Source organism: Neolamprologus brichardi, chromosome 2 (assembly GCF_056152115.1).
Source record: "Neolamprologus brichardi isolate AB-2024 chromosome 2, ASM5615211v1, whole genome shotgun sequence".
Taxonomy (NCBI): domain Eukaryota; kingdom Metazoa; phylum Chordata; class Actinopteri; order Cichliformes; family Cichlidae; genus Neolamprologus; species Neolamprologus brichardi.
The window spans coordinates 21468581-21484738 of record NC_142105.1 but is presented as its reverse complement, the minus strand read 5'-3'; the positions used below and the strand labels follow the sequence as shown (position 1 = coordinate 21484738).

The 16158-nt window shown below is 45.0% G+C and overlaps 1 protein-coding gene across 5 annotated transcripts in view; it reads right to left on the bottom strand.

Annotated features, from left to right (window-relative positions):
- Positions 1-5093: 5093 nt before the first annotated feature.
- The window catches only part of ebf1a (EBF transcription factor 1a), a 55507-nt gene continuing 44442 nt past the window's right edge, over positions 5094-16158 (bottom strand). The window contains exons 12-17 of one of the 5 annotated variants that reach the window (XM_035911046.2): positions 13812-13877; positions 13073-13235; positions 11413-11592; positions 9620-9817; positions 9310-9378; positions 5094-8122 (exon numbers count right to left, since the gene is read on the bottom strand). In XM_035911046.2, the coding sequence (XP_035766939.1) occupies positions 9311-9378; positions 9620-9817; positions 11413-11592; positions 13073-13235; positions 13812-13877 (675 nt within the window). In that variant the 3' untranslated portion in view covers positions 5094-8122; position 9310. The remainder of the gene's footprint in view (positions 8123-9309; positions 9379-9619; positions 9818-11412; positions 11593-13072; positions 13236-13811; positions 13878-16158) is intronic. The other 4 variants (XM_006781701.3, XM_035911053.2, XM_006781702.3 and 1 more) reach the window with 4 other exon arrangements.

Sequence of the window (16158 nt, the reverse complement as noted above, 5' to 3'; positions counted from 1 at the left end):
AAAGCTACTAATCCTTCAGTCCAATATTTACTTAGTCCAAGTTATGCTTTCCTGGACCCTAGCTATGCATCTCTCCTGCTCCCTGCTTATATATTCTTGGCCCTTGATGTATTCCTGGCTCAGGAAACAACTTTTAGTGCCCCGCAAGGGCTGAGTGAGAATTGACAGTGTGTGCCAGAGTGAGAGCGAGAGGTAGGGGGCCTGTTTTAGTTCCACTGTGTTTGTAAGGTCACTCAGAGTACATCTGTATGGAGTGGGAACTCACTCGCTTTCACTGTCACAACCACTCACAACAGCCATCTGTAATGCTGTTATGTGGAGCACTGTGTCCCTTTGTCCCTTAAACACGCGCACGCACACACATGCGGCACGCAATCGCGCAAGAGGGCACGCGCGTGTACGCAGGCACACATTCGAACCCGAGCTCGCACTCTGGCGACGTAGCCTTTCACACGACAACAAATGAACCAGTGCAAACACACATTAACATAATGCTAAGCTGTAATTGCGAGAGCATGTGTTTCTAATGAATAAGTTGTTTTAGGGGTTTTATTCCGCTCAGGCTGTCAAACAATTCGGCCGTGTTTTGAAATATAATTGTGGGGACTGTAAGAGTTTCGAAACCAAACCAAAACATTGCCGCGATCCCGGTTTCTAATGTTTCTAATTTGTTAAAATATGCTGAGTGAATGACAAAAGTAGAAGTCGGACCTGCCAAGAAAAACATATCAGAGGCTGGGCCATGTGGAAATACAGAGACTCTTTTAGAAACATGATCAATGTAACCTTTGTTACAGGAAGGGGAGGGAGAGAGAGAAGACGTGGAGAGGAGTGTGGGAGGCGAGGAGACAACATACAGAAACAGTAGGTTCACGCTTGTGTACATGTTTATTTATCACCATTGCCACAGTACTGTGCATATAGTTGGGACAAGCTCAGAAATTCAAGTGGACAGTCTTGTTGTGCGTATGTGCCACATACTGGTGCGAGCGCTTTGCTGTGGTGAACAGATGATTTTCCGTGTGGACAGGATATGTTAGAAGGTCGTTTTCACAATGCAGAGAGGAAGAAGAGAGAGGAATTTAAGTGTTTACAGATGGAAAGTATATCTTCTACTTCTCATTTATGCTTCTTCAGTTCCAGTCCGAGGAGGAGGAGGAGGGGGAAAGGATGTGTATCCCTCCCTCCTCATCCCACACGTCTTACCCAAAACTAACATACAGCCTGGAAGTGGGCTGAAGAGTGGATGTATAAGTGTGTGTGTTGGTAAAGTGGGGAGAGCAAATTTCATATGGCTGCAGAGCATCTTTTTTTTCTCTTTTTCCCCCCCTGCTGCTCCCTGCTTCTCTTTCGCTCTCCTCTCCTCCTCACGTATCTGTTCCTCCGAAGAATAACATACAAACCCTCTGTGAAAGGATTCATGGTTTATTAAACCAGAGGTCCTTTTCCTGTTTCAACACTGAGAAGAAAAAATAAATACCACAGTTTGTTTTCTCTCCCTCTAGCTTAGTCCTCTATCTATCTCTCTATCTATTTTCATGCATTTTTTTTCCCTTCTACCTTCCTGGTTGTGTCCATCAATCTTTAAACTTTGCTTTGAGAATATTTTACCCTGAACTTTCCGTGCTCTGGTGACGTGTCTACTTCTTGTTTCGAGTCTTTTTCATCTCCTGGGCACCAATCAGCCACACGGACCATTAAAGCGGAGTGTGTGACCGCTGAATGGGTCCCACTAGTTTACACCCCGTGTCTGCTCAGTCACTGTGGGTGTGTTACAATGAGGACAGACTAGGATAACTCAGGGTAATGTATTGTCCTGGCCGTGCACCCTGACAGTTCCCCCTGCCAGTGCCTGGTCATTCATTACTGCTAATTTGACATGTTTACGGACCCCCCTCCTAACATTACATACTTAAGGCAATCGACTGACCTTAAATGGAAACACCTACAGCCGCGCGGCGTATCAATACCAGATGAGGATGTTTGTATCTGTGTGTTCTGTGTGTGTGTGTGTGTACCTGTGATGCAGCCAGTGCATCAATACTGAGTTAGCGGTTAATCTCAAGGAGCAGGTAAGTTATGTCTGCAGAGACAGGCTCCAGCATTACCTGAGTAAGTGTCCTTAATGCAGCTAAGAGGTGAACAATTCAGAATAATGCAGGAAGTTTGTGTGTGTGTGTGTGTTTAAGGTAGGAGGGAAGGGAGGGAGGTGTGTGTTTGAGTGTGTGTGAAGGGAAAGGTGAGAGATTAGACCTCTAAGAGGCCATATCTGTTTTGATTTCAATCACACTCTCTCTAATTTCCCCTCTCTGTTTGTGTTTTTTTACACATTCAGCACTTAAATACAGTGTTTTGTCATTAAACGGCCAATCTTGCGTTCGTCTCTCACTGATACACAACATTAATCACCAATTAGCTTGTCCTGTGACTGGCCACCTCTCTCATTACAATATGATAGAATATAATGGTACTTAATGATGCTTAGGAAACATAATTAAATGAGTGAGCTGTAGAACATGTGGAAGAGCCGCGGTGCATCAATCAAAGACGACCCTGTCAATCCAGCGCTCGCCGAATGTGTGCGCCTGGAAAAACAGAGGGGTGTGTGCGGCGTGCCGAAACCGCTGGCCTCTATCATGACCTCATTAGGGAGAAATGAAGGGTGGACGTGTCCCCATCACAAGATACCATTGGTGCTTCAAAGTGTGAATGACATTAACGTGTGACTGTCTATGCGTGTGGGTGAATGTCAGCTGGTCTATCTATCTGACTGCACCGGAACAGATGAGGGGGGTGTACAAAAAAAAAAAAGGGCCATCTCTCTGAGGTATCTGTTTCTAGCTCTAATTAGCATGTGAATAAATGGAATAAATAATCTATATTATTTATGGATTTGCTTTTATCATTAATCAACATAACAAAAAGCTCGTCTAATGCGCTCGCTGTAGTCGCCACTGTACCGTCAGCTGAGGAGGGGAGGCTGGAGGGGGGAGAAAGAGGGAGAGGGAAAGCAGGAGGAGGAGGGTGGTGGTGGAGGGGCAAATAGCTTATCTTTTGTTTTTGTTTTTTTGCTTTTTTTTTTTGCTTTTTTTCATTTTAGTAGAACAATAAAGATAAGTGTTCTACATGCTTGCTTAACACACACAGTTCGCCGGCCTCCTCCCCTCTTCCCTCTCTGTGTGCTGCCAGTAGTGAAATCCATCTCTCTATCTCTATCTCTCTAACATCCATTACATACCCCAGCCCCTCACCTCCCTACTCATTAGGCCAACGCACAGTAAATTAGCAGCAGCAATTACAGGGAATATAAAGCACGGGCTCTGCTGGGCTCCCTCTGACAGGTACCACACAGATCATAGACAGACACCCACAGTCATCGGGATAATTACTGTGGGAAACGACCACACACCCTCGCAAGCGGGCACGCAAAACCCGACTGTGAGTACACACTTGTTCGAGGTGTGCTCAAATATGCTCCGTCTAACTGGCAGGCGTGTTCGTGCGCATGCGGGAAGGTGTGCACGCGCTCAGTAAGTAAGGCCGGGGATGGATCTCGCTTCCCGTTGCCTCTCTGCGTCTTTCAATGATGTCCATTGTGACTATTTTCCAACACAGAATATTATTAATATTCATCCCTCCTCTCCTTGTATTTTGTTCGCTGTCTAAGCCTTGCCTCCATTCTGAATATCCCCCTACACACACACTCACACACTCCCATCCTCTCTCCTTTCCATTTCTTTCCTTTCCTCTTCTTTATCCGAGATCCCCATGGGGACTCCTTTTTTTCTTTCAAATACATCTCTCCGCTCTTCCTCCCTTCATGTGTCCATGCAGGGAGGAGAATGAGGAAAAAAGAAGGAGGTGGAGTAGGAGAGCGAGGAATGTGTGCATTAATATATTTCATTAGGGTACTAGTAGCACAGAAGCTCCTGAACAGCACCTCTCTTGATGTGCGAGGGCTCTGCCAGCTCTATCCACTGGAGTAGTTCTCCAGGAATAGCGTCTTTAATGTTACGTCTCCAGAGGGCTGAGGTCTGCTGGCTCCACGCTGCCCTCGGCCTCCCACTCCTATTGTCCTCCTCCCACACTGACCAGTCTATCTGGGGCCTGAAAAGCAGCTGGAAATAAAGAGCAAAATGCGTTCACCTTTTGTCTATGTGTATTTATGATTTATGAGTGTGTGCGTGTTTCAGTGTGTGTAGGTGCGTATATGTGCTGCACTGCAAGCTACATTTAGGGGAAGCTGAATCCCTCGGCGCAACGCGGCATTGGTGCTCGGCTTGCTAATCAAAAACATTAGGCTCCAGGACTCATTTTCCTCGGGACTAAGTGTGCAACCTCCATAATTCAATATCCCACCTCTTACTGCTAAATCATGCACGCCGCCACCCACTTTACTGTTTGTCAGCAAACTATCAACTCTGTTATTAGACTTAGTAGAGAGAGGAAAAAAAGACTGTGTGTTGTTATGAACCTTTAGGCAATTAGGGAGGCAAACACACACACGCACACGCAGTGTTTACGAGCCCTTATTTCATCAGTACTTCCAGGTCGTCTTGCTTTCCCCCCTTGGTGTTGCGGAAGCCTCCAGTTACCGAGGAGACCCTGGAATACTTTGAGGTCAGCAGAATCCTGGGATCCGCTGTTTTCACGAGCTAATCCAATCGCAGCCTTCTAAATTAGATATGCAAAAAATAAAAAAGAAATTAATTTTCTGCTGATGACCGGGTATGCAAATGATGACTCAATTATGGTGGGCTGGTGCCTTTGCAATTAATAACCTTGGAATCATCATTAACTAATATGTTTAGGAGGAAACTTGTCAGGCTAACCATGTTCACCATGCCATCAGTAATGCATTAATGAATTAGATTCATTAGAGAAAGGAGCCGAGCAGGGGAAAGGATGCAGGCCTGTTTCTGACCTGTGGAATAAGCCGTCGCCGTTCCTCCTCTATTCTTAGTCAGCTGCCTGTCAGCTAATTGGAGAAGGCATATTCAGTCAAAAAAAAAAAAAAAAACCCAGAGAAAACCGGTAACATAAAATAAATCAGGAATGAGGCATATTTCGAAATAAAAGGACACCTGACAAAGTCACAGACAAGAGGTAACTTTAATTCAACATTGTGAGATTCCAAAAGTTATCTTACAGCTCAATTTTCATCAAAAACAATAACAATCTATACAGTAGATTTTTTTTCTTCCCTTATATCATAGAGCTGTTCAGTGTATTTGCAGTCAAAGACAAACAGAGGAAAAAATAGACACCAGCTATTTGGTTTGCATCTTCTTCTTTTTTTGTTGTTTGTTACCTAAATACAAAAACTTTGTCACCCATTACTGATACTCATATTTGGGATGGAACTTTTGCTTACAAAGATGCCATTGTATGACAACAGACCTCTGTAGTTCATTTGAAACAGATATGCTGCGGCCCCTCCCGCCCTGGCCCAGACCGGCACAGGCACACAAGTGCCTGAAAAACACTCGTCTGTCAGCAGGCGCCTCTGTTAAAACGGTCCTTTCTACCCCCTTAACAAAACCAGGCTCTAGAAAAGAAAAAGCAGAGAGAGAAAAAGCCCTATTCTCTGTCCAGCAACAGCTTGAAGACACACGGCAGACACGAAAAAAAGAAAAAAAAAAAGACTACAGAAATGTCTGATGGGCCAAGGAGCTCCCTTTTGTGGTTCATCACATGTTCTTTTTAGTCTTGTTTAGCTTGAAATGAAGCTGTATTGTCCAAAGGCCAATACAGACGGAGAAGGACTGGGGGGGTTGACTGTCGGATACTGGAGTCAGACCTACGACTCCGTGTAGAGATTAAAATTGTGCTGTGGCAGCGCTTGTCTTCACTGTGCGCCCCTCTGTACTACAATAAAAACAGCCATGTGTTGTCGTACTGTTGTGATCCTGTGGTTGATGAGAAATGTTACTATCATGCTGTCAAAATCATTAAAAAAAAGCTACATAATTGCTACAAAAAGTGTTTCTCCGAACGTGCAGGAAGCACAGCTGAGAAAGGCCGCTCCGACTTGTCCTTCAAAGCGTGCCATTGCTGCAGTATTATAGTACATCGGGGTGTGTGTGTGTGTGTGATTGTTGAATTATGGCTCTTTGTATTCTAGTCTGGCTTTACCACCAAACAGAGTGGGTTTGTGCTTTGTCCCCAAGTTCTCATGAATTCCTCTGTGGCAACAGACAATTGTGGTGAGGGTAGAAAAACTGTACACATGATTGAATGAAGAATGGGTTTGCATTGTTAAGGCATCTAGACTGCTGGTAAAGATTACAGTGACAGAAATAAAAGAAAGAGTATATAGATACAGTATGTAAGCAGGCATAAATAACATAGGGAAGAACAGAGGAGGAGGAGGAAGAGGAGGGAGGCGAAAAAGAGGAACACAAAGAAAGAAAAACAGAGCAATTTGTTTGTTCTCTTGGTTTTCCACACACAAAAAGAAAGAGTCACTCAAGAGAAGAACCCATGCATATTATCAGTTCAAGAACAGTATCAATCTGAAAGCCTCAGAGTTCAAACAAAAAGATATAGATTTACAGTATATATTAATGTGTGTTTATATTCTTAAAAAATCTACTTCAACGAAATACTCTGAATAGGATGCTACTTTTTTTTGCCGTACAATAAACATTTTCATAAGGAAAAAAAAAGATTTTTTTATTAACTTACAAATAATACAAAAATAGACAATGGCATGTTTTGAATCAACAAACAGAAGCATGGCATACTGATGCAAAACAACATACAAAAAACAAAAAGGAACAAAGATTAAAAAAAAGTCACATTTAAATAGTGAGAGACAACAGCAAATAATGAAACAAAACACTGCGAAAAGTGTTCACTTACTGTATTAAACTTACACAACACAACTAAACGAGGGTGAGAGTCAATGTACAAATACAAGGGATAAATACATTATTTATAGGGTATTTTACAGGGATCCCCTTTTTGTATCCAAACCCATGTTTCTCATGTTTAGCAAATGAGATATTGACAAGACGCAGTAAATCTATCTTCTGTACTGAGAAGCTGCCTTAAGACATTTAATGTTTACATTTCAAACTAGAGCTATCGCAAAAAAAAAAGAGTAAAGAAGTGAAAAAAAACCCCAAAATGAACATTTTTTTTATATACAAAAATATATCACATATATCACGCATTTATTCTAATTTGATATTTGCTAGGCTCCTTCAGTTACAGTGCTGGCTGGACGCACACACATCCTCTGGCTTTTCAAGTCTTCACTAAAAACCTCGTCAGTTTTGGCTAAATTCTCATCGTCACCTTGTCTTCACATGTCAAGCAGAAAAAGCATATTGCAAACAGCTCTATCCTCACAGTTTTATTAAAATTCAAACAAACCAACCAAAATGAGAGAGAGATTTAAAAAAAAGAAAAAGAAAAGAAAAGCAAGGCGTGATGTTTAAACAGCTTAGGGCAGTTTTGCTAGACAATTTTTAAGATTTATTGGAAAATTAGCAGCAAAATCAATGGTTGATTTTCTATTTTTTTCTGTGTTGCTGAAATTTTTTTTTTCCTTCTCCATTTGGCCACTGTGTCGCTCTGCGGTTTTACAGAGATGGAAACGCTAAGGAAAGCTCCTTTATTTGTGACAGAAGTTATTGTAAACTTCATGGCCAAACCAACGCTTCACTGTTGTTTGTGCGAGTTATGGATTGCAAGGCGGCGTGGGTGCCTCCAGTAATCAAACCCAAACCTTACAGGCATAAACACAAAGATAAATAAATGCTCTTTTCATGAGGTCAGTGTCACACTGTGGGCAAACTATCAGTCTCTATACACTCCATCCAACATGGTGTCAGAGAAGCTACACTATTTCAACCAAGAGGGAAATAACATCACAAAAGGTTCATATTGTCCCCTTTTTCTTTCTCTCCTATCGCCTTCAGATGAAATCCCAATGGAAAGGCCTGAGTTTAACAGAGTCCTGCGTCTTTATCTTGACTTCCTTCAGTTTAGCTCTGCAGCATAACAGAGACTCACCAGACTCCGCTACTGTCTTTTTTTTCCCTCTCAACATTCCCAAATCTCCAGCTATCCCAGATCTTCTACATGGGTGGAACGATCATCCCGGGAATCGCTGCTTTGTGGGAAAAGAGGGGGAGGTAGAAGGAGTGAATGGGAGATTGAGGGGTAAAGAAAGAGAGAGAAAGGTCAGTCATGTGATTGCTGGGTTTCATCTGTCATCACAACAGTCACATAACAGCAATGTGCTCCAGCATCTGGCGAACAAAGATGACTCTCCCTCATTATCTCTTCATTCCGAGGCCCCAGGAATCAAAACATTTCCCTCCGCCGCTGCCGTTGACTTGGCCGCGCATCGACAACATTGTTCAGCTTCTCACAGGCCTCCTGAACAGCTTCATGCAAGAGCTGCCGCTGTTAATTGTTAACAGCTACATGGTGCAAGCCTATTATGTGCATTATGGAGAATGACTCAAACAAGAGGGGTGGGGAGAGAATGAACTGATGCGGAGTGACAGAGGTGATGAAAATTAGGCTCAAACATGGAAATGAAATCCACGAGATATACTCACATCTTTACCTCCCTATAGCACCAACTCCTGCACCTCCGCCTCCCCACAAGCCACCTCCCCCCATCACTCCTTCCCTCTATCCTGTTTTTTTTCTTACACAGAAACCATCACAGATAGAAATTTTTCATATAACATATTGGCTCCTTATTGATTTCCCCCACTCTTCAATCCACTAATTCCCAGGTTATTTCCTAAGTGTCTCCCGCTTGTTGGGATTAACAGAATGGCATGTGCATGTGTGTGTGTGTGCGCGTGTCAGTGTGATCAGAGCATAGTGGCCATTGGCCCTTAGGTCACAGTGGTCAGAGCTCATCAACGCCGACGAAGGAAGTGAGGAAGTGCTTAGCTTGGGGCTCTGATAAAGATTCCCATCCATCATTTCTCTCTCTCAGGATCTCAGCACCATACAACATCCTGCCCAGACGAACAGACCCCGTGCCGCATTCGATGGAAATGAGAGAACAGAGTGACCCGTGGTGGCATAACGACCTCCCTTCACACCCTCCCCCCGCAGACGCACCAACTAGAGGACGGGCAGGAAGCAGGAAGTGAAAACAGGAAATATAACACATATGGGGTAGCATGATGACTATCTGACAAGTCAAGAGTGACAAATAAAAACAGAAACGAGAAGGAAGGGCAGGGCAGGATGGTGCAAATGAGCGGTCTGGGATAGCGTGGAGTGGAAAGCCAAAACGGAGAAAGAGAAAAATGAAAGCGAGGAGTAACATACTTCAGGAGAAGGCCAGGCCCTGCAGAGAGCTGGCTGATGAGTACTTGCTAGAGTCCACAAAAGACTGATCTATGGTGAGGAAGGAGAGTGGAGGGAGGGCCAAGAAAGGGGGGAAAAAAGGAGTGGAGGAAGAAAAAGGAAAATCGAAGGAGTAAAAGTGAGACGTTATCATAAGAGGTGAGGAAAAGCAGGATTAAAGCTTGAGGGTGAACAATTCCTAGCAAATATTTTTACTAAAACTTTTTACTGTGCTCATACTGCAAATTTCAAATTCATCAGCAAGTTAGCGTGAGGCTATTTAGCGGCTTACCTTGCAGGCTGTTAGCATTAGCGCTGGTGCACGTGGGAGGAGGGGAATTCTGGGGTCGGACAACGGGGGCAAATGCGCTCTTCTGCTTGACGGCTGCAGACACCATGTTAGCTGGAGAGAAGGAGAAGATGCCGGAGGAGCTGCTGCAGTTGGAGGGCAGGCTGGTCGACGACGCCATCGTCGGGCTGGACGGGACAACTGAGGGAAAGAGAGAGAGACGGGTAGGAGAGGGTGTTTTAGGAAGGGGCGTCATAGGTGTATGTCAGGGAAGAAGGACAGGAAGGGACGGCGATGGCAGAAAGGGGGTTAGAGAGAGGGCCGAGGGCAGAGGACAGGCAGACGGGACGAACAGAAGGGGACTGGTCAATGGATGATGGCAGGAGGGGTGACATGTTGGTCTCAGATCAACTGGCTCAGACTTGTTTTGCTACCTGTTCTGCTGTTAAGCAATTATTTGGCAACGAGATTTTCCATATCTTACACAAAAATATGTTTAGTTGGAAAATGCTGAAAATGGCCTGAGGTCGTTTTTCCCCCCTTCTGATCAATCTGTTTTGATGACTCATCCTGTGCTCAGGGGGTGATAAACATCTCCTCAGCAACTTTAGGTGCTGCAACCTGTAATTTGTTTTCAGGGCAACTTACAAACAAAGCTCCCACACATCTACTTTATCACAGATATTTATGCTAGAGGTTTTAACTAACAAGGTTTTAAAAAATTAGAATACATAAGCAATATGCTTGCCCACTGGCTCTTTGCATTTTAACTGCACATTAGGCATCATTCACCACCTTAAAAGCACTCCAAACAGTTGTTAACCATATGTCATGTAATTTAAGGGCTAGATGTGGATTTGTACTTTTGGGACATCCCCTCTGGAACGGTGGATTGAAGATTTCAAATGTAAGATAGAGAAACTTTTTGAACATATTCATATCTAAAAGAGATTCTCAGTGCTTCAGAAATGAAATCAAAAGCTTTGTACAAGATAGCCGTTAGCTGGATTTACTGTGGCCACTGTAATTCACCCTCATGAGAGGCACACACAGCCAAATGACCCAACTCTTCACAATCCAAATCATGTCCTCTGACATCATCCCATCCATCCACTTCTCCCGGGTTTGTCTTTTGTCTGCTAATACACTAAGAGCATTTCCCCCTTCAGTGATTTTACAATCAGCTGAGCCGTATTTCACCTGCCCTGTGATATCTGCCTCTGCCTTTATTGTTGTTATTATCCAACACTTAGCTTTTATGGCTCTTCCTGACAAATCCTTGCAATAAAGTCATAATCCATTTATGAAGGGGCCTAACTAATCAATTAATGAAAATTGGACCTACAAAGGCAGGCCGAGGGGCCATTGATTGAAAGTGTCTGTGTGGGGCCGATGAGCCTGTTAAAATACTTGTTAACACCCAGGAATCAAAGAGCTGAAATGGAATTGCTTCTCTAGCAATTAGTTTATTGATTTAATCAAGAGTCTTTAATGTAGAGGGTGAGTGTGTGTGAGCAGAGGTGGTGTGTGTGTGTGTGTGTGTGCGCGCGTGTGTGTCGAGGAGGTGTTGGGACGTGCTAGGTGATCTCCTCCCCTGGCCAATAAAGCGGGGATTTGTGTTTGACTCTGCTCTTAAAGAAACAGATGAGCCAGCTGAACTGAAATACTTTCTCCTGTCGTGTCGATTCTTGTTTCCTGCCGTGCTTCTCTGTTCCTCTCAGAGATGTCTTCTGTCATTTACAAAATGCTGATCCCAACCCAAACTTTCAGCTCTAGTATGCACTGTATTTACTCACTAGCATAGGGCGAGTTGCCTGCAGATCCATTGAGGAAGTTGGGCGAGGTGCCCAAGGTTGCCATGCCAGAGTTAGCGTAGCCATTCATGCTAGTGGAGACAGAGCTGTAGCTACTCTGCTGGGGAGTAGAGCTGGGGACATAACCATGAGGGGACACACTGCTTGTACTCCTACTGAAACCTAAAGACAGAGAAAGAAAGGGAGATGGAGAGAGTGTTAGAGGTATAGCAGATGGCAGACATACCAAAACAAGAAAGCCTACATGCAGCTGCTGCTAAATGCTCCTTTTTTCATACTAATGGACATAGCATTACAAGCCAGAAGAAATGTTTTGCTTTTTCTTAGAAAAATCTTAGACAGCATATGGGAGAGAAAAAAAAGCAATGAACAGAGTGGAGTAAGAATGATATGAGAGGGATCTAGATGCAGCCCCCCCCACGCTTGAAAGAAGAGGACTATCACCCTGCTGGCTCCTCTTCAGAATTAGATATATTGATAAGGCAATTAACGGTAAAAGGCCTTGGCGGCTCTCTTGTAATTTACAAAGAATGAAGCTAGTATTTCTGACAGGACCTTTCATGCTTTACAGGGGCAGTGAACAGAAGAACAATGTAAAATGGAAGACTATAAATACACACTGATCAGCTACAACACTAAAACCGCTGACGGGCAAAGTGAAAATCATTGTTTCACTGCAGTGTTTTGCTGTGAAGCCTCGGGTACTGCCATTCATGTGACATGGTAACGCCCACCTGCACATTGCCCTGCAGGACGGTGTGCCCTGCCTGCACATGAATGGTGCCCAATCTGTTCATGGATGCATCACTCCACATCACAAACTGCCAACATCCCAGTACCAGACACTACAGGGCACCCATGGGTCAGAGCTGCTTTGAAGACACAAAGTGAGCCTACACAATATCTATACAATATACAACATGATAACATAGGTGAGGGAAAAAATGGCTGGAACTGAACATCTGGAATTTCCACTCTCTAGTGTGGGGATGTCAAAACCGATTTCGCTGAGGTGATTCTGGCTCCCGGGCTTTATGTTTGACACCCCTGCTCTAGTGTAACAAAGGCTACTCATCACAAGTGTTGTCTCACTTCTTCACCACTCTGCTCCTCCCTGATTAAGTTTACATTTTCATCTAATATGAGGGTGAAACAAACGATAGTTTAAAAATGTTTCCGGATGAAAATGAAGGGCAGAGGAAGCTCATTGGAATTATTGAGATGCATCCAGAGGCTGGTCCATCCACTCTCCTCTGGTTCCCCCGATACATGTGATGAATCACCACTGACTGCACCCACATCTCTCTCTGTCAGACAGGGGCCGACCCCAGTCTAATATACACACCCCTAGGACCCACTCATATTTCTCCATCGTACTCCATCCACGGCTTTCTTTTTCTCCATTCTTCACTCTCTCACCATCTTTCTTTCAAGTTTTCCCCGTTTCTTACTGTCACCTCTCCTCCTCCTGTCCTCCTTTTTCACACTTTCTTATTTGCTCCATGCTCTTAAATCACTATCTCTAAATTTCCCACATGAAAAATAAAATGCCAGTTGCCCCCCTCCCCAGCAAATAAACATTTTTTCCTTTTCCTTTTCCCATGACAATAGGCCAGAATTGTTTCCTGTTGCGTTTGCTCACCCTGATTGGCTGTTTGTGCCACCTCTGACCCGGTGAAGGAGTTTACTGCCATCATGCCAGCATGAACAGAGCTGCTGCCAAGACTGGCTAGCTGGTTGTGCCCTCTTGGGACTGTTGTATAGAGGGCCTCCGCGATATCCGCTGCTCGTTTCAGAATCATCTCCTGACGATGAGAAAGGAACAAAAAATAAAAGAGTGGTGGTCAGTAACAGAGAAGAGAAGAGAAGAGAAGAGAAGTGGGAAAATATACCCTTGATGTTGACTTTATAGCCTGATAAGAATGCTAGATCTCCACTCAAGATACTACACGTGTAAATCTAGCAGAGCTGAGTGGTTTTTATCAGTTGTCGCTGGGAGTGGTGGGATTGGTTCAGTAAATGGAGGAAAGGCTCATTAAACAGACTCATCAGATCTTTAGCCTGCCTCTTCCTCCCTGTTTTGCGTTTCCATTCTTCCTCCTTCAGACTCGAGCCTTAATCCCACTCCTCCTCTTCAACTGCCTTCTGCGTTCCCTCTAATCTCATCTCCACCCTCTGCATTGATAAAAAGCTCTAACATAGTCTAGCGTGCATGTTTGTGGGTCCCAGATCTTGCGCGAACACGGCAGGGTGCTACATCGCCAGCAGAGATAAGCGCCTTTGATGCTGCCACTTGGCCCGAACCACAAACATAATAATGTCTAATAAGAGATATTGCTGTTTGTGTTTTTGTCTGTGTGTGTGGGTAAGAGAGAGTTTACCTGGTTATTGTGAGGCATCCCGTACAAGGCCTCCACCAGATCTGCCGCTCTCTTTAAAATCACCTCCTGCAATCAAGCGCAGACAGAGGAAGGGGGATTGATCACAAGTGTGGCGGCTCAAAGAGTTCAGTCACTTTTATTACATTTCACTCCTTGCATTATGCTGTGAATGCAGAACAGAGAGAGTGTGAGGGAGAGGAAAGGGGTAGACAGAGGAAGGGAGAGGAAGAGAAATGGGCCCATCCCGGCACTTTGTTACTAGCTGGGCAGTTTGGGAGAGCAGAGGGAAGATACTGTTATCTGTGAATAAAACATGAGCCTATATCTCTCTATCAGTCAACTATCTTCCACATCTTCTCACTCACTCTCTCTCTCCTCAGTCGCTGATGGATCACGAACCCGCCGCACATGATCACGCATCAATCTCATTTAACACAACATATCATCAGGTTGACGGCTATACAACTCTCCTCGTCAGCCGGGACACACCCGTCTCCTGCCCTGTATTAACCCTGGTAATGATCCGAGTGAATAGCCCTGTATCCACTTTGTGTGATAAATGTAGAACATCATTGCTCAGGTGAAAACCGCCGAGTGGAATTTCCCACATCAAACATTTATCCTAACGCAGCTTCTCCGCACTCATTTTCCACCGCTTACCACCCTTTCCCTCCTCTCTCTGTCTCTATTCTTTTTTCCTCCCTGAGTGTATGAGTGTGTGACTCCAGGCAGTCTTTATATATATATATATATATATATATATATATATGTGTGTGTGTGTGTGTGTGTGTGTGATGTAGACACCTACAGTCCTACAAAACCCTTTTTAAAAGTTAATGTGCCGGGGCCAGGATATATGCTGGAGGCGCGACAACCAGAAAATTGCAGCCCCCTCCCCTCCAACCTTCTCCTCGTTTCTTTCTCTTCCACTCGCGCACACTCACGCTGTGCGTTATACTCTCCTGAGTGTATCCCTCGCTGTGAACAAGCCCCGGAGCATGTGTGCTCTCTGTTCCGTGACACGCCGCCTTTCAATCAGACCTCATATCGCACACACACGCAAACACACACGAATGTAACCGCACACGCAGCCATGCACATGTGGAGGCTGTCGAGCACGCCCAGGACATGACGAGAGGGTCAGCAAAGCAATAAAGATTGTAGAGCGCTGTCCGAGGTGCTAAATTCACTCAATAATGGGAGCGCTGCCTCTGTGTTAACCTCCCATTACTAGCACTATCTGGGGGAGGCAGAAAAGGAGGCGAGGGGAGGAGGAGGGTGAGAGCTGGGAAGAGGGGAGACCAGAAAGGAGGCCTGCTTGAGGTGATTGAGAGATGTAGAGGCCCTAGGAAGGTAAGTGGTTCTTTAGTATGTATGCACTGCTCCTCGCTTCCTTCTCTCTGCTTTTCCTCGACGCCCCATGCCTCCCAGGGATTGCTAGATAGTTAGATGGATGGATGAAGGAAAAGGAGAGGAGGAGGAGGAGGAAAAGAAAGCGGGGGAGGAGGGGAAATGAAGGAAGTGCGAGGCATTAGGACACGAACAGATCTGCAGTTGGAGTGTAACGGTGTTCCGGGAGCACACGTGCAACCTCAGTCTCTTTATTTAATTTTTTTTTTTTGCCCCTCTCTGCACCAGCCATTCTGCTCGTTCTCCTTAGGTCTATTATGTGCGTGCATCTCCTCATTTATAATTCACTCTCCCCTCACCTGAGCCTCTGAACTACTTTCACTTGCCCCCCCCCCCACCCCCCATTAATCACTCTCTCATGCTCCTGTGCCCTGTCTGTACCTATCAGTCTCTCGTTAGCGAAGGGATCTGTCCAGTAGCTAAACGCGATTAGGCAGCGCTCCAGAGTCATTCTGATAAACAGATAAATGTGGTTAGCGCCGTGCTGCCTCCCTAGCCCTGCTGCTGTAAGGGGAGACCATTTCCTGGGCGCAGGGTCTCTTCCCGTAAAGTCAGACCCACAGAGACGTCAACAGGAAGGGGAACCTGATCCAGAGCAGAGCCTGGCCTCGTCTGGCAGGGCGGTCACTCATTAGCCAGCCCCAGACCCCCAGCCACACCGCAGCCTTAGCTAAACACCCTGCAGTCTGGCTACCCAGCAGTCCCCGCTCAGTCTGACTGCCTGACTATTCTACAGCACAGTATGGGGCTGTTTTCAGCTGGATCACTGGATCATTATCGCAACATACAGAGATAGAACAGGGGTTGGCATATATCCTGCCTATTCTCTGCACGGTGTATGTGTGTATGTGTATTGGGGGCGGGGCGGGTTCGTCAAAGTGCCAATATATTGGAATATATTATAGTCCCAGTCAGTTGAATCTAGTTTAAAGACCCA